Source organism: Delphinus delphis, chromosome 17 (assembly GCF_949987515.2).
Source record: "Delphinus delphis chromosome 17, mDelDel1.2, whole genome shotgun sequence".
Classification (NCBI taxonomy): domain Eukaryota; kingdom Metazoa; phylum Chordata; class Mammalia; order Artiodactyla; family Delphinidae; genus Delphinus; species Delphinus delphis.
The window spans coordinates 73,282,404-73,305,430 of NC_082699.1; the positions used below are offsets into that span (position 1 = coordinate 73,282,404).

The 23,027-nt window shown below is 47.2% G+C and overlaps 1 protein-coding gene across 2 annotated transcripts in view; it reads right to left on the minus strand.

The window, feature by feature from the left end:
• Positions 1-23,027, minus strand: part of ZFAT (zinc finger and AT-hook domain containing) — a 183,945-nt gene that overhangs the window by 24,637 nt on the left and 136,281 nt on the right. For both annotated transcript variants that reach the window (XM_059995226.1, XM_059995225.1), the window contains 4 exons: positions 20,425-20,563; positions 12,348-12,466; positions 5,461-5,587; positions 2,536-2,666 (listed from right to left, as the gene is read on the minus strand). In XM_059995226.1, coding sequence (XP_059851209.1) covers positions 2,536-2,666; positions 5,461-5,587; positions 12,348-12,466; positions 20,425-20,563 — 516 coding nt within the window. The remainder of the gene's footprint in view (positions 1-2,535; positions 2,667-5,460; positions 5,588-12,347; positions 12,467-20,424; positions 20,564-23,027) is intronic.

Below are 23,027 nucleotides of genomic sequence, written 5' to 3' on the forward strand. Positions count from 1 at the left end.
AGAAGGACGAAGTCCCCAACATCAAGGGCTCCCCACAGGGTGAAGGGACAACATTACTGCTTCCCAACAGGTGCACCAGGGTCCACATTTGAGTGGCTTAAGGACACTCAATAAACAGATATAATTTCTCTACTGAAAAATCCTAAACCACAGTTTAATGAAAAGAAAAAAAGTTGAAATGGATTCATTTCTCTAATAAAAACAGCTACATTTAAACTGAAATAAGACAACTGAATCCAGAGGGCATCTCTTCACCTAGGAGAGCCTGACACAATGCAATCCCTTTGCCATCGGAGTGGGCGTCTGACGTCTCCCGCCCGTCGGTCCGTTCATCCAATCTCCCATCCATCATTTATCAACAGCCTCGGTGCGCCAGGTGCCGACCAGGTGGACAGGAGAATGACTAGGACACACGTCCTCGGGGACATTTCCAAATGCAGTTACTCGAGACTGTGCTAAACGGTGCCACTCCTCTCAGCCCTGTGTTTCCCAATAAACCACGAGACTGAAGGGTGCCACTGTTTCCTGCCACTGCAAGCACTTTACACCTGTCGACACTGGCTGCGCCAGAGGCTCACCTGCCTTATCCCTTGTCATGCTGTCACTCTAGCGTCTCAGAGCACATCTAAGCTGTACCCTTCACCCGCAACCTCATGTATCACCGCATCGCCTGCGACGTGCAATAAATCACGTCTCTAAGTACCAGCAAATCAATCCACTTCCTAGAAGGAAGATACAAGTCACAATCAGTGGCGCCTCCCTACAATTCTCTAAAGGATTTGGCGTGTACGAAACATCCAAAGTTCTCCTATACCCTTCTTGAAGTGCCGGGTCTAGCTCAGGACTCCACATGCCGTGATGTAAACGAGGAGTTTCAGAAGAGATTTACAAGACAATCTGAAGATTGCAGTCTAATAAATGCAAAGAAAAGCTGCAAGAGTGTCTGGCCTAGAGGTGTATGAGTCTGTTCCCAAACAGTGCAGAACACCAGGGCCCTGCAGCCTGAAACATCAAACTCCTACTGTCCTGACTTCTGTCCAGGGTCTCGTTGACAGAAAGCATACTAATGGAGGAGGGTTTCCAGACCACGCGGTCCAAACGTTCATCTAGAGGCGCCAAGTCTTGTCTGTGGATCCAGAAATCCAGAGGTGAACCAGCATATGTACTAATTCCCCCGCGAACTGCTCAGCCTGAATTTCATGCTTTGTGCTGTGGCCCGGGCACACCTGGGGGACGGTCATGGAGACAGCCCTGGGAAGTCCACCGAGTCATCAAAGGCAGGTCGCGGGGGACATGTCACTCAGGGATGCGAGAGCCGAATTAAGAGATTATTAGTTACTTGCCAAGAAAAACTTACCTCTTCCGCTGTTAAGTGCTTCATGCTTCCTTCTTGTTTTTTGTTTTCAGATTCGGAACCAAGTGTACAGCAGAACTGGGATCATTCTAGTAACGCCCACCTCTCCCAGGTCTGTGAGCAGATGTCAGACAGCTGCCCCAGCAGCCCTTCATAAAACAGTCCCCAACACCCCGGCTCCTCGGCCCACGCCCCTCCCCCTTTCTTGTTTTACTTTTTTCCGCTGCTCCTGTTCACCATTTGACAGCCTTTCTGTCTTACTTAGCTTTTTCCCAGGAAAGCAACCACTTTGATGGCAAACATCGGTTCTCTCCTGGAACCCCAGCAATGAGAACACTGCGGGCACTTAACTACACGCTTCCTGAGTGAATCACTGAAAGATGGATAACCGTGTAAAACTCTGTGCTCTGCAATTCAACCTCTCCATGAATGTGAAGTTTGATTCTAAACCACACACCCGGGGTCTGCCCTGGTCCTGATGTGCTTTCTGTTGTTTTTGCTTTTTTAAGTATTTGTGTTAAGCCAGCTCAAATCTTGTGTACAGTGAAGCAGGAGAGAGTAGAGAGAGAGGTACAGACAGATACAAAGGATGATCTGATTATCACACACGCCGCATCCTAACAGATGGCAAAGTCTCCCCTGAGGTTAGAAGGAGAGGAAATGAACCAAACAGTATGACGATTAACTAGAGTAACCCTTATTCAAACACTGGCCAGCTTCTTCCTATCAGTCTAGTTCAGTCATCCTGCGCTGATTCCGTCTGATGGTGTTTAACACTTAAGAGGCCAGTCCCTCCTGGCCTCCCTGGCTGTCCCCCCAGTGGCCCTGCTCCACAGACTCCGGCCTTAGGGACCGAGGCTGCTTTTGACCATAGATGCGTCCAAATGCATCCATATCACGCTCGTTTCACTCTGGGATGCCTTTCATTGAAAGGAAATGAATCAAGTTTCCAGAACTTTTTGAAATATACTACACCTTTCCCCTACAACACAGCCTCACATATGGCGCTACCGCAGATACAATCCCATGATAATAAGAAGAAACCGCATGAGACTAGACCGATTTCATTCCAAATTCCACCTTAGACAGGTTAAAGCCCTGAAAACCTAAGGGGGCAGGGGAGAGAGAGGGTGTGTGTCAGCGCAAGGAGACAGTATTTAACGGGGAGGGCAAGGTCCTACCTGCTTCACGACAGTCACCGTCCCGGGCGCCATGGCAACCACCGAGGCAACGGCAGTGGCGTCGTGGGTCTCGGTGCCCAGCTCGATGATCTGCTGGAGGATGTTTACAGCCGTGGGGTCAAGTCGGTCACCTTGCCAGGAAGAAGCAAACAGGAGACCGGTAAGGCCGTGGGTGGTGAAGGTCACTGAACGCAAAAGCAGCCCTTAGCAGAGGCCATTCTTGCGCGGCGCCTGGTCCAGGGATGCACGGGTTCCCAGTAAGTGCTCATTTTGACCACAGAAATAATGTGCATGGTACTTCACAGCCAACAATGCAGTCTCTATAAGAACATCTCAAAACTCCAAACAACCTGCGAGGGGACGACATTGTGACACTATCATCCCCACTTTATAGATCAGTCACCTCACTGCAAAAAAATGGAAGAGGACTGTCTTAGGCCCTTGGGTCAGTTATGTCACAAAGCCAGGGCTCAAGCCCAGATGTTCTGAATCCAAACTTGTTGATACAGGACTGCCTCTCAAAACAGAAACTCCTGAGAAGCACCAGCTAGGACGTCAAACCACAGAGCTGGTTCTCCTTGAGCACAGGCATGGGAGGTGGTCAGTGAGCGTGTGCCAGATACATTACACAGGATACGGCAGAGCACCAAAGGGTGCTCAGTCATCAAACCAGTGGGCTTTAGAATTCTAAATTAATGTAAGCTGAGGATTCTCTTTTAATCATCTCAAAAGACTGTAATCCATATCATCAGGGCAGCTACTGAGTGTACCCTCTCACTCAGCTCTCACCATCTGCTTGGCCATCTGTGACTCTCTGGAACACAGCACTCTGACCCTGATCATTACTTCACTAAGAGGGAAACTACTACCTGATTGATCTCCAGGCTAGCATAATATCATGAAGTCTCCACCAACGTCTACATACTCCTGGACGACTTTCTGCAGGCCACGTTCCAATGCAAATCAGTAAGTGATGAGGGAAGGGAATTCAACGTGTTCTACACAGAGGGTAGGACATGGCATACGACTGAGGCAATGACATTAGCACCTGTTCACCATGCACCAGCCTAGCATCCCCTACACACACCTATTCACACCTACACACACACTCTCCTTCAGCAGGGGGGCGGGTTTCAACTCTGCCTTGCAGCCAACCACTCTAAACATCTAAACACTAAACAAAATACTGACCTTAAAAAATGTACTGAAATAAGATTTTAATTCCTCATCCATTTACTCCCTCGATGACCATTTATCAAGCCCAAACTGTCAGCCAGGAACATGGTTCCCAGTGGGATACAGCAGGGGTCCCCAACCCCCGGGATCTAATGCCTGATGATCTGAGGTGGAGCTGATGTAACAGTAATCGAAATAAAGTTCACAATAAATGTAATGCGCTTGAATCATCCTGAAAGCATCCCCTCCCTCCATCCTTGGAAAAACTGTCTTCCACAGAAATGGTCCCTGGTGCCAGAAAGGCTGGGGACAGCTGGGATACAGACAAAGATCTAACGCTGCCTCCCCCCACCCCTTCCGGGCTCACAGGTGACTGAGACAGACCGTAAGCAAATCATACAGCCCCTGGTCGGTTCCATATCAGGAGGGCGACTAGGGAGCTCTGTGGGAAAGTCAGGCGGGCTCCCGGGAGATGACACACCATCTGAATACTGAAGACGAAGATGTGTTCGCCAGAAAAAGTGCTGTGCGGGGAGGGGAACAGACCAGGCCCCAGAGGGCACAGGAGCGTGTGGGTGAGAAACACAACTCACGCCGAGAACGGCAGAGTCTGGCCCAGGAGGGCACGGCTCCAAGGTGGTCAGAGATGCAGCGCAGGGAGGCCAGGGCCTAGAGCAGGTGGCCCGAATGCCGAGCTGCAGAGTCTGCCGTGTTTCCTAAGAGCCAGGAGGAGATGCCGAGGGCTGAAGGAGTGAGTGAGTGAGCGCTGGTGGGGATGAAGATGGACAGGCTGTCCTGGCAGGGCTTGAGCAATCACTGAAGTCACTGGACATGAGGAAGGAAACACGCACTGAGACATGGCGTCAGCTCTGGGAACCGCACCAAGAGCCGGCACCTTGACGCCCCATCTGCAGAGCCTGCTTCTCTCACAGGCTGCAGAGCTGTCTCCCGAATCCCCCGGTGAGCACAGCACCGGCAATGAATCTTCCCCAAAGTGACCGGCCCCAAGGGGTTTTCTGCATACCCTTCTTACAACCTGGGGTTTAGGGATGTAAGAGCTGGATGAAATGGCAATTTCCTGTCTCCCATCACCAGCTGACTTCACTTATGCTTCCTCTAATCCCACTTGCTTGACCTCTGTCCCCCAAATACCCAGAGGGCTGTGGTACATTATATTAACTCGTACTCCTTTCCTGTTTGGAAAAGAGCATCAAGGAAATGTTTTCTAAGCACAATGCCCCAGTTGCCACTAGGTTGGCACAGTGGTTTGTTTTTTCAAATTGATCGAACATTTGAAACTGATGACATTTGACATAAAAATCCTGACTTGGGGCTTTTCAGAAGAACTGGGAAGTGGGCAGTCCCAACAAGAAGTCAGGAGACCTCGATTCCAAGACCAGCTCCAACACCCAACAAGTGGACGATCCTCAGCCAGCCGTCACAAGGAGGCAACCTTCCGCATCTGTGAAGTGAGGGCAGTAGGACCTGCTTCTCCCTGCTCTGAGAGGTGATCCTACGTGTGAACACCCGGCAACCCCGTCAGGCGGCACCACGTTGGCTGGGGCCCTGTTCTAGAACACTGCAGGAGAGCTCCACCTCCAAGCCTGACAATGGGACCGCTCCAGTGGTCAGAATGCAGTGGAAGGAGAGCAACTGGCAGACCTAATTCATCCGTAAAGTCATTCATTCAGCGTGTCTATCAAAGACCAGTTCTGAGGTGTCAGAGGGAGGCGGGGGGCACGCTCTCACCACTGTCTGAGGTGTATCTCAGGTCCTGGAGGGCAGCCACCGCTGCCTGTGTGCCCTGGACGTCCTCTTCGGCTTCGGTGATATGCAGGTACTGGGTGGAGGGCTCCTCCGGAGTTTCTGTTGCTGGCTAAATAAAAACACAGCATCATCCATGTGACCTTCTAGAAGATCACCTATTACCCAGAAGTCCCAGGATAATGGATTAAGACAAAACAAATGCACATAAGCAATGCTTTTGCAGCAGCTCATTAAGCAGGCACCCCTGAGAAATCAGTGCTCCAGTAAAAACCTACTTCCCAAAGACAAAACTTCTCTTTGCAAGTGCCGAGACTTTTTAAAACCAGCGTCGGTGGAAAGCTTCCTGCAACACGTTCTTGCCGTAGGGAACAGAGTATGCTGTTCATAACAAGAGATGACACACGCTCAGAGGTTCTCGTGTGTGCTCTTCTGCTGTCTCCTCTGCTCTTCCCATGGCCACCAAGACTGCCCTTATCTCCCCTGTGCCTGGGCCTCCTGCCGTGAGGAAGGCCGAGAGGAAGGCACAGCAGTGGTGACGGTGGAAGGGAGGAGAGGACGGGTAATCACATAACACTCGGCAAGCTTCGAGCACGGGTCCCGGCACAGAGCGAGATCTCGGCAAATCTTAGCTACTCATGCTGCTCTGATTATAGGAAGGATATGAGAAATACAACTGACCAGAGAAAATACAGCTGTGCAAAATCAGGACTCATGAGAGTACGAGAAGCTAAAGAGACAGTCACAGGTATCTTATACCTAAGGAGAGAAGAGGTGGGATGGAATTTTCACAAGAACTAGATATTGATAATCACCTCCTTCTGGAACTGCAAGGCAGGAAACATGGATGTCACCAATAAAGAAGAACAAAAAGGGGATTTTACATACAATTTATAGGAGCCAAAGCGATCACTCTCTACAAGCATTTATCAGTTACTCACACAGGTTCAGAATAGAATGTGATTATTCTTTTACAGCCAAGTGGTCAAGTTCATTTAGGCATTTCCAGCCTGACATTTAGTAGACACCCAATAAATGTCTGATGAATGCATAAATGAACAAACAGAAGCATATTTCCTTTTAAGTACCATTAAGCAACACAGTGGCCAACACTGACTGGATCCGAGGAATGGCTTAGCCTGCGATGAACAGGATGGGCATGGACTGGCTTCCCCTCTTTGGGGTGCTCTTTGTAATAACCATCTGTGGGAAGGACAGTGCTTTACAGGGCATTCCTGGGAGGCTGGCGACAGCCCAGCTGCTGTTAACAGGCAGCTTGTCGTCACACGGGGACCACCCCCTGCCCAGCTTCTTAGCTGCTCTACTGTCTCACTTCTGGAGTCCAGTGCGTGGCTTGGTGTATTTTTATTGAGTCACAGTTCTGCTGAAGGTGTCAGGATCTGTAAGGAGTGAGACCTCCAGAGGAGAGCGCCATGACTGCACTAACGAAAGCACCAGCTGGCCAGGAGAGATGGTGCTCTACATCAGGAACTGGCATTCCCATGTCTATGTGTAACAGAGAGCAAATCCTTGCAAGTATGAGCTTGGAACACCAGAGGGCTGACTGTTTCCCACAGATGAGGATGTGACGTTGATGCTGGTGGCACCACCACCTCCAATAACCATGCCATTTACTGTAGGCCTACTGGGGACTGGACAGTAACCCCGGCGTTTTATAGACAGTGCTTTAACATACTCCTTAAATTTTCTTATAGAAAATGTCAAACATACACAAGACAGAGAGGTGAACTTCCGTGTACACATCACCCAATCTCAACAACCATCACCTCATGGCCAGTCCTGTTTTGCCTATCTCCCCATGCACTCCACACAACTGTCCTTTGATTTTGAAGCAAATGTGGATGTCATATCAATTTATCTATAAATATTTTAGAATGTATCTGTAAAAGGTAAAACTCTTTCAAACCATAACTACAACACCACCGTCACACTCAAAACACTTAATAGGGCTTCCCTGGTGGCACAGTGGCTGAGAGTCCGCCTGCCGATGCAGGGGACACGGGTTCGTGCCCCGGTCCAAGAAGATACCACATGCCGCGGAGCGGCTGGGCCCGTAAGCCATGGCCGCTGAGCTTGCGCGTCCGGAGCCTGTGCTCCGCAGCGGGAGAGGCCACAGCAGTGAGAGGCCCACATACCACAAAAAGAAAAAACAAACAAAAAAACCCACACTTAACAGTAGTTCCTTAGTATCTTCACATATCTAAATGGTGTTCTAATTTCCCCAATTACCTCATTTTTTCACAACTTGTTCTACAAATCATATTTAAGTAAGTTATTGAAATCCATATATTAGAACTGACTGATAAAAGTCTCATAAGACTTGTATTTATAGGCTCTCCCTCCACTCTTTCTCCCCTGCTTATAGTTTTGTTGGGAAAAGTGGTCGTTTGCCTTCAGCGTTTCCAACAGTCTGGGTTTTGCTGACTGCACCAACATGGAATCATTGAATATGTTCCCTTGTCCACTGTATTTCCTGTAAACTGGAAGTCAGACGCAGAAGCTTAATTAGGTATCAGTTCCCTTTCTGGCAAGAAGGCTCCACGGGTTAACACAGTGTCCTTCCATCAGGAGACACTATGTCTGAGTGTCTCTGTTTTTGCCATGTTGGCATGACATCAGTGGAGGGTTGCAAAATGGCAATACTGTAAATCTTCATTTGTTAGCTGGAGTACTTCTATAAAAAACGTCTCTTCACAAACATTCGGTTACACTGAGATATAGTTTATTTAGATGAGGTAGAAAAACTGTTTGATTCTGAGCCTTTATTTACCAAAACAGAGTTTTATTTATCAAAATAGAGTCGATTCCCTAATATCCTACAAAGGTGACTAAGGATTTTTCTCCCAGTATCATTATAAACTCATGGATTTAAACACACTTGATGTGCTTCACTCCAGTCTGTAAACACTAACAACAGCCTTGGAGTAACAATATCAACCCTACCACTGACGGTGGAATAACTGAAAACAGGACTTTTTTTGCAGTTCTTTTTGCCCTTAGGTTATATCCCACTAGGGAGGAACAATCAAATTTCTATCTTAAAGTCTCTTGAAATAGTCCTTCTCTATGTAGTTCTGCCATCGTTTTGATATATAGTTCAGATACTTTATTTCATTCTATTCTCAATTTTTAGGGTTAGGGTTTGCTTTTTAAAGTGTAATTTTGTTTTTATTATTACATAAGAAATGTATTTCTTATATTTATATCAGAGTTCCAGAGTCAAATCTGCACAGTCGGTCTCTGCTAAGACAAGTTTAGCTTCTCTCCTACCCTCTCCATCTTATCTCCCTGCCTTTTCTACCTGTGCTTTCCTCCCTTTTTATAACTTTTATTTTGAAATAATTTTAGATTTACAAAAGAGTTCCAAAAAAAATACAGAGACTTCCCACATAGCCTTCATCCCATTTCCCCTAATACTGACATCTGCTGTAACCATGGTACAATGATCGAACTAAGATATCAACATTGGTACAATACCAGATTCCATTGGCTTTTCCACTGGCATCCTTTTTCTGAGGACCCCACAGTGCATTGAGCAGTCACAACTCCAAAGTCTCCTCCAACCTCTGACAGTTCTTCAGACACTCCTGAAGAGAACTGGTCAGGCATCTGGCCATCCACATCATCACATCAGCTGGATACGTCGGATGGTCTCCCATGATCAGGTGGAGGCTGAGGATGTTTTGAAGAGCACCACGAGGTGACTGCCCTTCTGATCACATCGTATCAGGGGGTACATGAAGTCACTACGTCTTACTACTGAGGATGCTGACCTCGATCACGTGGTTAAGGTGGTGCCTGCCAGGTGTCTCCACTGTAAAGTTACTACTTTTCCCTCTATAATTAATAATTATTTAGGGGGAGATACTTTGAGGCTACATAAATACTGTATTTCTCCTTAAACTTCTGTCTACTATTTCTAGCATTCATCAATGGATCTTGCCTGCTGCAATTATTACTGTGGTGTTCCAATGGTGATTTTCTATTTCCCTCATTCTTTCTACATTTATTAATCAGCATTCTTCTGCGGGGAAGAACTGTTCCTTCTCCACCATTTATTCAATCATTTATTTATGTCAGTATGAATGCAGAGATATTTATTCTATTCTTTCAGTTTTAGTCCAACACCATCATGAGTTACTTTGTTACTCAAATTGTTCCAGCTCTGGCCCATTAGGAACTCTTTGGTTTGTCTCGTGTGTCCTTTCGGCATGCCTCCATCTCATTTTTGTGGAGCACGTTGTTACTTTCTAGTACTGCAAAATGCTCCAGGGTCAACTTACATAATTTCTGCCTCAGCCCTGGAATCAACCACTTTTCAAAGGGACTCTGGTTCCTTTTGTTGGATTATCCTGAGAATCCAAGATCTGGATTCTAGGTGTACTCATTGCCAGCGGCATGTCACTGCTTCTAAGCCCTCTAAGCACGAAAAGCTAAGAAATACATGTATGTATACTAACCACGTATACACATATATCTGGAATTATTTCTACATCAATCTATTGGTGTACGCACACACACACACACACACACACAAAATCTATCTACATGTTATATATAACAGTGCTGCAATAAATAGCCTTGTGCAATCACCTTTCCTCATGTTTTTTTTTTTTCCCCAGTATGCGGGCCTCTCACTGTTGTGGCCTCTCCCGCTGCGGAGCACAGGCTCTGGACGCGCAGGCTCAGCGGCCATGGCTCACGGGCCTAGCTGTTCTGTGGCATGTGGGATCTTCCCGGACCGGGGCATGAACCCGTGTCCCCTGCATCGGCAGGCGGACTCTCAACCACTGCGCCACCAGGGAAGCCCCACCTTTCCTCATTTTTGTCAGTATAACTTTGGGATAATTTTCTAACGGTGGGATCGTCTAGTTAATGGAAAAAGAAACACATATGTAATTTTAGTAGATATTGCTAAATTCCCCTTCATAAAGGTCACATCGTTTTGCATTCCCACCAGCAATGCATGAGAGTGCATATTTCCCTTCAGCCTCTCCAGCAGAGATGATGTCAAAACTTTTGGACTCTTGCCAGTCTACTTGGTAAGAAATTCTATCTCTGTCAAGTTTTACTTACATTTATTATGTGGGAGGTTGATCGTGCTTTCAGATATTCAAGGTCATTTGCATTTCTTTTTCTATGAACCTTTCTTATCTTTCGCCCATTGGGCTGTCGATCTTTTTCATCAGTATTTCTAGAAGCCTTTTATAATGTAAAGATATTCACCCTTTTTTCTATGATATGACTGAAAATATTTTTTTGGCATTTGCCCCTCTACTTCTTGAGTTCTTTTACATAGTAGTTTTAAAATTTTTTTACGTGGTCAATTTTTTTTCAGTCTTTTCCCTAACTGAATCTGGATTTTGAGTTACAGTTAGGCAAGTTCTCCACACTCCCAATTTATAAATGAATTCACTTATGTTTTCTTCTCGTATTTGTGAAATATCTCTTTTTTTAAATCTCTGTCCCTTTGCTCTAGGTTCTCTCTATAGATAACTCATTGACTATTGTATATTGATGTTTTAATCTGCTGCTTATTGTGTGTAGTAGATTTTCAAAAACATAATCCTGTGTCTACAGAGATACTTTATTTCTTCTCTTCGATTCTTATGTCTCTATTTACTCTGCCTTTGTCCAACACACCAGCTGAGGCCTCCCACGTGATGCTAAAAACCAGAGCCCCTGGGGCACCCTCATCCTGTTCCCAACTCTAACAAGAAACCCCCTAGTCTAGGATGACAGCTTTTGGGCTGAAACACATACATTTTGCTTTTCATCTTAAAGATGTATTCATCAAATTCTACTTTATTGACTGTTTTTAATCAATGGATGCTGAATTTTGTCGAATTTTCATAGATGCCTTTTCTGCATCTATGAAGATGATCATTTCACTTTTCTCCCTAGTCCTCTCATTATGATGGGCTACATGGACACATTAACACATTCCCTCCTACTGGACAACCCTTCCCCTGAATTCTGGAACACTTCTCACATTGTCATGATGTATTATTGTTTTTCATGGGGTGTTGGATTTGTTTCAAAGCCCTTATTCTTAACTGGAGCAAGCCCACTGGATACTCTAATGCCCTAGAAAGTTCTCAGGAAGTGGTTCTCAATTGGGGGTGACTTTGACTCCTGGGGCACACTGGCAATGTCTGTGATAGTCTGGTTTTCACAGCTGGGTATGCGAATGGATCCTAGTGGGTAGAGGTCAGTGACACTACGAAACATTCTAAAATGCACAGCACAGCCCTCTACCACGAAGAATTATCCGGGTCATAACTTTAGCAGGACTCAGTTTGAGAGGCTCTGTCTAAGGTAAACTGCAATCTGGTGTGACCCCTGGTACTTGAGAAGAGAAACAACTATTGGCTTTTAAAATACAGCTACTGGCTTTCATATAATTCAGTCAGGAAACTGGTTCCAACACCTGAGGGGAAAACAAAGGTGACGGGTAGAAGCACATGTCTCTGGTGGAAGGAGAGGAGGGCCTAGAAGCAGCAAATGGGCCCTGCCCTGCCCTCTGGGTGAGGACTGCCAGGATACGCCCTGTGTGCATTCTGCTTTCAGATGCAACTTCTAAAACTCTGAATTCGTGATAACAGAAGTGAAAATATGCACGAGTCCAACACAGACGTTCAGAAACCAGCCTAAACGCAACCCAGAGTAAGAAGTCACATGCGTGGCCTGGCTCTCACCCAGTGGCACCCCTCAGATATGAGACAGCGTTTGAAAAGATTTCCAAGTTTCCCAACCAGAAAACCCACTGCTCTGAGGAACTGCACTGGGCTTGCCTGGTTTGTCATCTGCGTTTAGGAAAGGCACAATCGATACCATGCTTTTAAAAGTACCTCCCACTTGGGATCTCCTTCGTTCTCCACCAACTTCAAGCCATGCTTGTTCTTCAAGTGCCTGTTGAACTCCCATTTGGTGCCATAGACGAAGCTGCACACAGGACACTTCAAACAACCTGAAAGCACAGACACAGGTAAAAAGAAGCATTCACAACACATGAATTCTGCCTTGCATTCAAACGCTCCAAATCTAAGGGATGTATTTTTTGTCTCCAGTACTCACTTTCAATCCAAGCTTACCTTAATATTAAACAGAATAGCAACAGTATATGTGTTTTTCAGGGCAAAGGTTTAAAACTTAATGCATTTCTTTTCTTATTAAATGAGAATTTGCAGTGAGCCTAATACACACGTAATATTTTAGGTGCCAGAGAGAATTAAGATGAGTAACATAATTCCCTTGGCCAAGTGGCTGAACAGCTTAAATGATTTTTCCATGTTTTTATTCGAAAATAACAAATCATTTGGAAAGCAAAAAATAACTGAAGGACAATGGGTGCTTTTCTCAATCTCCTTCATCCTAAAACACTAAGACCAAGGGCCAGATTCTCAGTCTCCTTCACATCAGAAGGGGAGACAGTGATATAAATTCCCATGTAAATATCCCGCTAAAGGACAAATGAAAAAGCTGGTCACATCCTGAAATGTCACTATTTATTTAATTGATTAAATCTTACACACGGTCCAGGAAGTCTCTGGATGCTTTCGTTAAGAGAATATAAAACTGTAGGATAAAAAAAGAAGAACCAAAAAAACCGACACACAAAGTCACACAAAGACTATCTTTCTAAAATTATATCAGAAGCAACAACTAAATTAGGAGCTGGACAAAAATCACTTATTTATTTGTCTGTTTATATGAAGTAGAGTTGATTTACAATGTTGTGCTAGTTTCAGGTGTACAGCAAAGTGATTTAACAGGCTGTGCTTCCAGAAGCAAACTCTAGCCCCTCAGGAGGCTAACTGTAGTCCCGGCATCAGGCCTCCAAATCTACCAGACATTTAGCAGGCCAGAGCCAGGCTAAGTGCTGGCACCCTCAGGTGTGCACCCTCAGCTGGCCGGGGCAGTGAGATGGGACCACCAGGCACCTACTGGTCTCCCCGCAGCCACTGTTTGTCTGCTCTACACCCAGCACACAAATAAAAACTCAAACAAAATTACATCTCACATAGGTGTAAGACCCTCTACTGCCTTCCCATCACACCCAGAATAAAACCCCAGCTCCTTGCTGTGGCCTGTGACCCCAGTGGCCTGGTCCCTGCCTCCCTCTCCAGGCTTGTCCCCTCCCCATCCCCCCCATCCTCGCCTTTCTCTGTCTTTTGCATTCCCCAAGCTCCTTCTCTTCTCAGGACACCTGCTGCTGTTGTCAGTCTGTCTGCTGACCCGGTCCCCTGTCTCTGCTTGACCTGCTGTGCTTCCCTGTGCCCTCCCAGCGTCAGTATTTATTTCTTGCTCACTGGGGCACTAAGGAGGGAGGGAGAGGAATTCTGTCCTCATGACAAGGTGTCAACAAATTATATAAGAACTAGACAAATCTCATGGTACACATCACCTAATTTAAGTATCTCCTAGATGCAGCTGGGATGTGCTAGCTCTCCTGAATCAATTCCATGTCAGTGACTCTCAGAGAGCACCGTTCTGTAACCGGGGTTTCCTGTCTCTCACCTGAGGTGGTGGGCGATTCCCCAGAAAGTCATGAGAAGGAACGGAAGCCAACCCAGGTGGCCGACAGCACAGCCCCTTAAACTTTCGGCCTCCCACGCCGGGAGGGCACAGGAGAGCACAGCAGGTCCAACAGAGACAGGGACCAGAGTCAGCGCAAAGACCAGCAACAGACACCAATTCTGAACTTCCAGAACATTCTACAGAAAAGGCAGCTCAAACAGATGCTTGTTTTCTGAAACTCAAATACACTGCACTCTTTTTTTAGGCAAAATCAAGTGGGCTTGCTCTTTCTTGCCCAGAGGATAATTAAACTTACTTTTTAACCTTCTTTGTTATTGCTTATTAATCATCTAAAATGAAATATTTTCCTACAATCATCTTTTAAAACCCTCCAAGGTATGAGAACCACTACCTTTTCTTTTGGTTAAGCTGACATTGCTTCTATAAAGACTTAATACGAGGCAATGAACACAAGCAAACTACCTAAGGTTAAATTTAGGCTTTAAAATGAAACTGAAGGTTCCTTCTGGGCTATTCTTTAACAGAAACTAATTTAGGGAGAAAAACATCCTTATATTATGTTTAAATTAAAATTAATATGAGAATGCCTCCACATTAATTAAAACGTCCGTCCACCTTTGCCATGGTGGCTTTAATTAAAGAACAACAAATGGAAATATGTAATCTAGACCCAAGGTGTAACTATGCCAGTTAATTGACATTAAAGCTGGGAAATATTAATTTCCATTTCAATTCATTAAATGCTTAGGCCACACTCAGTAAAGGTCACGGGGAGGCCTGCTGAATTTGCTTGCAGCATCGATATTAAGTGTGCACCATAAAACCCTAAACATCCCCCCACCGCCCAAGTCGCAAGTTCCTCCTGAGGAAAGACAAACCAGGCCAAAGGATAGAATTTCAGGAGCAATTTTAAAATTCCATCATGGAACCCTTTGTTCTTTTTGGGATGCAGTATATTCTGGAGGAATTTTGAGCATTAAACTATTTGCACTCCTTTGCAGTGGCTGACATTATGGAAAATTCCATTTCATTTTCAGTAATATAACTCCCAGAATGGCAGGGGACACCGGGTTGGACAGTCAGAAGACCTGAATTTGGCACTTGCTCACGTGACTCAGAACCACTTCCTTAAATTCTCTGGGTCTTGGTTTTCTCTTCTACCAAGGTAAAAATGCTAAAGCCTGTATCCTTATAAAAGGCAGCGAGGTCAGCAGAACAATGGGCCCTCCAAAGATATTCACATCCTAATCCCTGGAACATGTGACTATGCGACCTCCCATGGCAAAAGAGATCTCAAAGGTAGGATTCACGTAAGGATCTTGAGATGGGGGATTATTCTGGACTATCTGGATGGGCCTAATGTAATCACAAGGGTCCTTCTAAGAGGGGAGTGGGAGAGCAGATCCCAGTGACGTAACCTGAGAAAGACTGCTGGCTTTGGAGGACGGGGCACGAGCCAAGGAATGTGGGCAGTGTCTAGAAGCTGGAAAAAGCAAGAAAACAGATCCTCCCCTAGAGACTCCAGAAGGAATACAGACTTGTTAGCAAACTTGACTTCAGCCTGTGAGACCCATCTTGGACTCCTGACCTTCAGAATGGTAAGATCATAAATCCGTGTTGCTTTAAACTACCGCCAAGTTTGTGGTCATTTATTACAGCAGCAATAAGAAACTAATACAGGCACTCAAGGGTAACTGGACCAAAAGCAGCTTAATTATCAAAGGAAAGTGGATACAGAGTAATTTGATTTTATTAACAAGTGAAATACGAAATCGGACTTGGGAAATACTGCAGAGGAAAAACCAAGTGCATTTGACTATAAGCCAGGCTGACGTTCCAAACCCCAGTGAGGAACTGGTAAACGGAGCTTAAGCAAGGTCTCCCCCATCCCTCGTGGTCCCCTCACACACTCCTCAGAATCTTGGCATCTGAGATCCAGCACACCCGTGGTGAAAGCCAGACTCTGAATCAGGACCCCGGTCTGGCTTGACCACCGGCTCACTTTGTGGCCGGGGCCGGTCCTTTTCCCTCCCTACGCTTCCTCATTTTAAAATGGAAATGATGACGCCAACCCCACAGGGCTTCGTGAGAGAGAAGATAACATATAAAATAACAACCAACAACACAGTGTAGCATCACAGCACTGGAAGCACCTGCCAATAATGTATGGGATCTAGGCCCTAATAAAAACAATTTTAAAATAAAAATGTCCAAAAGTCAAATAAAGGACTTTGGGTTAACTGATAGTTTCTGGATTTTCTTCTATACTGTTTTCCCTGAATCTGGTGTGAATGTACATCTAAGGTACAGATGTACACGTATTTATACTTTTCTAATACAATTGTTCAAAATAACGCAAAGATCTTAGTAGATGCCACAAAACTAAGCCTTCTCCTGGTCCGCTTCCTCACATCTTATCTTAATTACCTACCCTTCCTCAATGATCCCCTCTAACGGGGAGCCTGAGTTAAGGCACACCACCCAGGAGAAGCAGATGATTTTCCTCCCATGAGCAGCATGGGGCCTGTTAAAAGGAACGTGTACTTTCTGTTAGAGGATAAGAACACGGAGGCACTGCCCAGCCTCTGTCTCCAACCCAGGCAGGAAGGGCAACAATGCTACCACAGCCCAGTGCCTTGCACAGTGTGGGACACATGAGGGGCTCAAGGTGCACCATGAAGAAGGACTTTGGGAATAAACATGATAGGGAATTGGAACCATTTATCAGGCACTTGTTACATGTCAGGCATGGTCTGGAATCTTCAAGAATAAGATCTCACCTTTGCAACCTGATGCTCAAAGAAGGTAAGTAACTGGTCCAGGGGCCACAGTGATCACAGACCCGCCTCCACGGTCTGTGCTCCTAACCCTCCGCTCGTGCCAACTGCCTGGGGCGACTTGAAGGAGGGCCTTGAGGTCACCGGAAAAGGACCAGCCCGCTAAGCCCCATCGTTAGCCCACCGTGAGCTCCAGGAATGAGCTGAGAGTTTGTGACACTTAGCATCAAAGCATCGGATGCCTTTCACAACCTGTGATTTAGTGAACCAGCTCCTGAGCTAGCTTCATCAGGGGCATTTTAAAAGGAGGAAAGGGGGCAGACCCACTAAAGCGATACAATGTGAAAAATGTGTATTTTGTGGGAAAACGCCTCGAATCCATATTAATGAACAAGTGATGGGCTGAGAAGAATAAACAAGAGATTGTCTGATCTGCTTTCAAAATATGAGAAGTACATAAAACATAAGCAGGGAATAAAACACTTAAGTAGCATTGAGTACAAGTCTAACTGCCAAAAAGCACTGGAGCCCGAGGGGACTGCTGCCTCCTGATGGGGCCCAGCTGGCATGCGGCTGGAAGCGGCACCTGTGCCCCCAGGACCAGAGGTGTGCTGGGGCCGCTGGAACCATCTCTTCCCAGCTCAGCGACCTCACACTGGAAGCTTAAAATTGGCCCTGGCGGAAATATGCACGGCACAGAAATTGGCAAATGCTACGAATCAGGTTCCCTTCCCCCTGCCCCGGGAGAGCCAGCTGGTAAACACTCACAGAACACGAGTGGATGCCCTAGCAGCCCCCATTCCAGAGCTCGCTGAAAATGACCCAAACTCTGTGGAAAACACCATGTGCCTTCCATCAGAAACCTCAGCCTATTCGGCCTTCTTCCCGCCTCTCCTGCAGTGCTGTGCACGGACACCCTCCCCAAACCCCTGAGCATGGGGGCAGGAGAATCCTTCCCAGCAATTGATGGCTCTGCCTGTGTCACAGTGCGACACCGTTTAAACACAGCTGATGGACAAGGAGTCCCTGCATTGGTTTCAGGAGACTAGCATCGTTTTGATAAAACTGCATTTTATTTGTGGGTTTTTTATCACATCATCATTTTGACACATATTCCTCTATCTCAAAACAAGAAATTATAAAGTCCCACAAAGATATCTTTTGAGGAGTGATGTGAAGACGAAAATAAAACCAAGTGGGGATAGGGAGAATTACATGGAATTAATCAAAAGGAAATGAAAAATTCCAGTGGTACCAAACACCTCATCATTTCCAAAGACAGTCATTTTATCCAGCTCCACTTTCTCCCTGTCTCCTTCACTCTCCACAGCGAGCGCTGTGTGCTCTTGAGATCTCTGAGCTGCACTCACAGTCAACTGGCTCTCTGCTTTCAGAGACAGTTTTCCCGCCAACACACAATGGCACAATGTCTCCTATGAGCCAAGAGACATTTAGTTGCTTCCTTCCACAATATGTCTCTTAAAGGGGGGCATAGGAAAACTAAATAAACACACACACACACACAGGCCAAAAATAACCCTGCAAAGATTAGAAATAAAACCCAGATCCTGTCAGGGAATGCCAATTGATTACAGAGAGTCTTGGAAAGTTAAGTGAAAACTTAGGGCATGAAGCAACTTGACCTCAGCACATTTTCTGCAAGGCAACGATGAAAGTTTGGAAGCATGGAGCTATGACAGTGTCATCAGTCAGATCCCCACGCCTGTCCCAACTGCCACAGTAAACGTCTATTTCCTGCCAATCCAACCCAAGAGTGTGAAGGATGCCAGAACGAATCGCTAGCCCGCTACTCCAATTATTTACTGTGACTCTAAGGCGATCTATCCTCTCCTCTGTGATTCCTACACAGGGGAGTCATCAAAAATGATGCACCAGGGCTTCCCTGGTGGCGCAGTGGTTGAGGGTCCGCCTGCCGATGCAGGGGACACGGGTTCGTGCCCCGGTCCGGGAAGATCTCACATGCCGCGGAGCGGCTGGGCCCGTGAGCCATGGCCGCTGAGCCTGCGCGTCCGGAGCCTGTGCTCCGCAACGGGAGAGGCCACAACAGTGAGAGGCCCGCGTACCGTAAAAAAAAAAAAAAAATGATGCACCAGCTCTAGAAGGACTGGCATATTTTCAGAAAAACAAAACAAAACAAAACATAAAAACAAAAGAAAGGAATGAAAATGTACTGAGTGCCAGACACTCAGGCGTTCTCGTTTCGCTCTCCCCGCGATCACAAGGGATGGCTGCTGTGAACCCCACCTGAGGTGCAGGGCCTCAGGTGGAGAGGAGGGTGACTTGCCCAAATGGCACCGCACCTTCCTGCCCTCCAGCTCCGTGGAACTGCCATTCAAGCCAATGCCAGGCCCACGGTCCCGTTACCCCAGATGGATGGCTTAAAATTATCCCGAGTTTTTTCTGCCGCTCATCCATTTCTGTACATCAGCCCTGTCACCGAAAGTGCTGAAGGATACCATCAATTCATTTGTTTTACATTAAGATGCCTTTCATGGCGATTACAGCAAGTGGAGCTTCACGCTGCATTGGAAAACTAGGAGCGGCCCCGGCTGCAGCCGAGTTTACAATCCCACAGCTTTGTTTACGGGGGCAGGTTTCTAAAATGGTCTTCAGCTTCAAAGAGTCACAGGATTCAGGAAAGAGTAGCAACTGACGCATGGCACGCTGCAATCATTCTTCAGCTGAATTACCGAAGCGCAGATATAAATACAACAGCATTTCTCTGTGTGGCAACAGCAAGTGAGCTAAACCCTCTCAAGTGGGAATGCGATTATTTATTAAAAAAAGAAGCAAAACCCCGCCAAACTTTTCAATGACATTAGAGGCTTTCATCCATTCTCTTTAGTTTAAATGTTCTAAATAGTTTTTCCTTTTCAAGATGCATAAGTAATCTGGGCACTCAATAAACATCTTTGGATAATCTAAAGAATCCCACCTATAAATGCGATCAGTACGGCATTATTTACAACTGCAATAAAAGAAAAATCTGGAAACCCTATAACAACAGGAGCATAGTTAAATAATACTTGATACTGTATCGGGAAAAGCCCTCAGAGGTTAAAGTAGGAAGACAGTGCACCAAAGGAAAACAAAATGTGCATGTTAATCATTGTTAAGTAAGCCATGAACTTTCATTTGTGCGAAATGTGTGCACGGACCAAGGACAGAAGGCAATACAGTCAGCCCTTCGCATCCCCCGGGTTCCGCATCCAACGTGGGGCTGCAGATACAAATGATGACTGTTCTCTGCCATTTTACACGAGGGATCGAGCGTCCACGGACTGCAGTATCCGTGAGGGTCCCGGAGCTGATCCCCCGCAGATACTGAGGGACGACTGTACTGACAAATGAACACTATGGGAAGGGTGGTAAAATCTGTGGGTTAATTATCGCTTTGTCCATTTAAGAGTTCCATTAAGGTCACTGCAATCCAATCCTGGCATAAGTAACATGATATAAACAGCAAGGAGGAGGCGGAGGACAGCAGTTACGCTGAGGACCGTTCAGGGATCGGGGCGGCGCTGCAGGAGCACGCAGCGCCACCCCGTGGGGCCCGGCCGGGCAGGACAGGAGCGGCCTGCTCGCCTACCTTGCTGGATGAGTGCGTCGGCCGCCAGCTCCCCGGTGCCCACGTTGGTGTACTCCTCGTTGGGGTGTTTCCTGTTGTAGTGCCGCTTCAGGGAGCCCGAGATGTTGCATGAGTAGTGGCAATGGGCGCAGCGGAAAGGCTGCAGCGACAAGGAGGAGGGTTAGGGCCAGGCCAGCCCTGTGCGATCGAGCTCCAGCTCCCCCACCACCCTCCCACCCACCCACCCCGCAGTCCTCCTCCACGACTCTCCCACCTGGGAGCATCTGCTTCCTGGAAGGCCTGGGAGGGGCAAGCCGCCTGCTGGGAAATGCTCCAGGAAAAGAGCCAACCTGGGGCGGCTGAGTCCTGCCTCTGCAGGGACCGTCCAAGTCACCTGGCAGGGGTCGTCAGGGTCAGAGGGGTCTCTGCTAAATGAGGCTGCTCTGATTTCTTTTCTTTGCTGTCCACCCAGATTTATAGTTCTTGTTTAAGAAGAAAATAACAAAAAGCAACCCAGGAATCTATCACTCTTCTTTTCTTTTTTTTTTAAGTGAATGCCGTTCAAGCATCTCCCCTTACCATTACTTCCCTGATGCTCCTGCTTCTGTAACTACATGGACTCCTCCACAGCATTTACCCGCAAGCACCACGTATATACATCACTGTCCCCCCTTAGGGAAACCTGCCTGATAAAATCTATTTCCAACAACCCCACCTGGGCAAGACAAGGCTCTTTTAGGATCAGGGCACCAACGGGTCGTTCGTGCAGTCTTATCCGCCAACTTGCAACTGCTTCGGGGAATGCAGAGAGTGGTGAGGGGAAGAGGCACCTGCTCAGGTCTATTGAGAGGCCCACTGAGACCCATCCACCGGCCAGGCGATGGATGGACAACCGGATCCTCGTCCTTCCCAGGCCCTTACTCCTGGTCAGGACAAAATCAAGTGTCCCTCTGAGCCATGTGCTACACAGCTGTACAGCACAGGGCTGTGGAAATCCCAGTTTTGCATTCAGGGCCTGTCTGGTGACACAAGCAGCTTCCTGGCCCAGCGGGAACGGAAGAGCACAGGGCGGCCCACAGGACAGCAGGGGACTCAGATGCGGCACGTTCAACTGACCCCCAGCACGGCCTGGCCGTGGAACTTCAGACAAGTAGTGAAACTCCTCTAAGCTTTGAGCCTCTTATCAATTCAAAGGGGATGATACCACTACCTGGTAAGGCTGCTGTGAGAGTTAAATGATCCAACATAAACTGGTATCTAAGATGCCACAGAAAGCATCTACTGTTTTTACGATTTTACATTTACTGTTTTAGCAATTTTACACGACCCTTACTATGTCTGTGGGAGCTGATGCACCACTGTGTCTGGTGAGACCTCAAATCCACCTCGCCTTCTCAACTGTCCAAGTCATCAATATTCCTCCACTGCCACCTGGAAGAGCTAAAGCAGAACCGTGCATCTCTGAAGCGGGATGCACCGACTACGGGAAAAGTCCTCTCTTTGACACTCCAATCGGCCCCTCTCTTTCCATGGTTCTTCAAGCCTACAGATGTGCTGAAGTCTCCCCATTGAGAGAAAGAAAGAGATGGAGGAAGGGAAGAAAATGACAAGAAAAGCCATCTACCTGGGCCCTGTTTAAATTGCTCTACTCCCTGCTTGCAGGCCACCTCCCACCCCACGCTCTCAAAGCGCGGTCCTGCCTGCCGCCTCCATACCATCCCCTTCCTCTCTCAGGCCCCCCAGATCTCCCAGGCAAACCACTCCTGCGGGTACAGCCCGGGCTCCCTCTGCAGACCTCGCCCCCCTCCTTCCCCACCTCCTTCCACTGGCTGCCACCTCCCACCGTGACGCGTTACATGGTGACAGCACCGTATCACCAGGTTCTCTTTCTCGCTCTGAACTTTCTCGGGTTATTTTACTAGATCTGCTTCCCAGGCCTGAGGTGAAATGCTGACTTTCTCTAAGGTTCTGCCCTGGGGTCTGTTTTGTTCTTCCACTGTGGTCCCAATGGTCACTTTTACATGCTGATATATCCAGTTGTGATGGCTCCCAAACCACAGATAGGAATTTTCAACTGTCTTCCAGGTATCTCTACAGGGATGCTCTGGAAGCACCTCAAAATAAACACACACAATTTCAGACTCACGATCTTTCTGCAGAATCAGCTATTCATGCAAAGACAGAAACCTGGTCGTCACCCTAGACTTTTCCTTCTCTCTTCCCACCCAACCAACTACCGAGTCTGCCCAGGCTTTCTCAGACATGTGTCCAGAGCCCTCCCCTCGCCCCTCTCATCTATCACTCCAGCACAGAGAAAGTGCTGACCTGGCCTGTAAGGGAAATGCTGTGACTCCCAGGAGAGCAGTTCTCAGACAGCAAGACTGGGGGGGGGGGGGGGGGGGGGGCGGGGGGGCGGGTGTTCTCTGGTGAGCCAACCTGCTCTGAACCCTTCCCCAGGGACCCCACCCTCCGTCAAGGCCACACCGTGGTCACCGGATGCTTTGTGCTACACTGCACGTGCCACTTTCCGTCCTTCATGGAGAAGAAACCCGTGGTTTGGCCTATGAGGGCTTATTAAACAAAAGGACCTGGAACGAAGGCAAAAATTAGCCAGGCTTCTCACC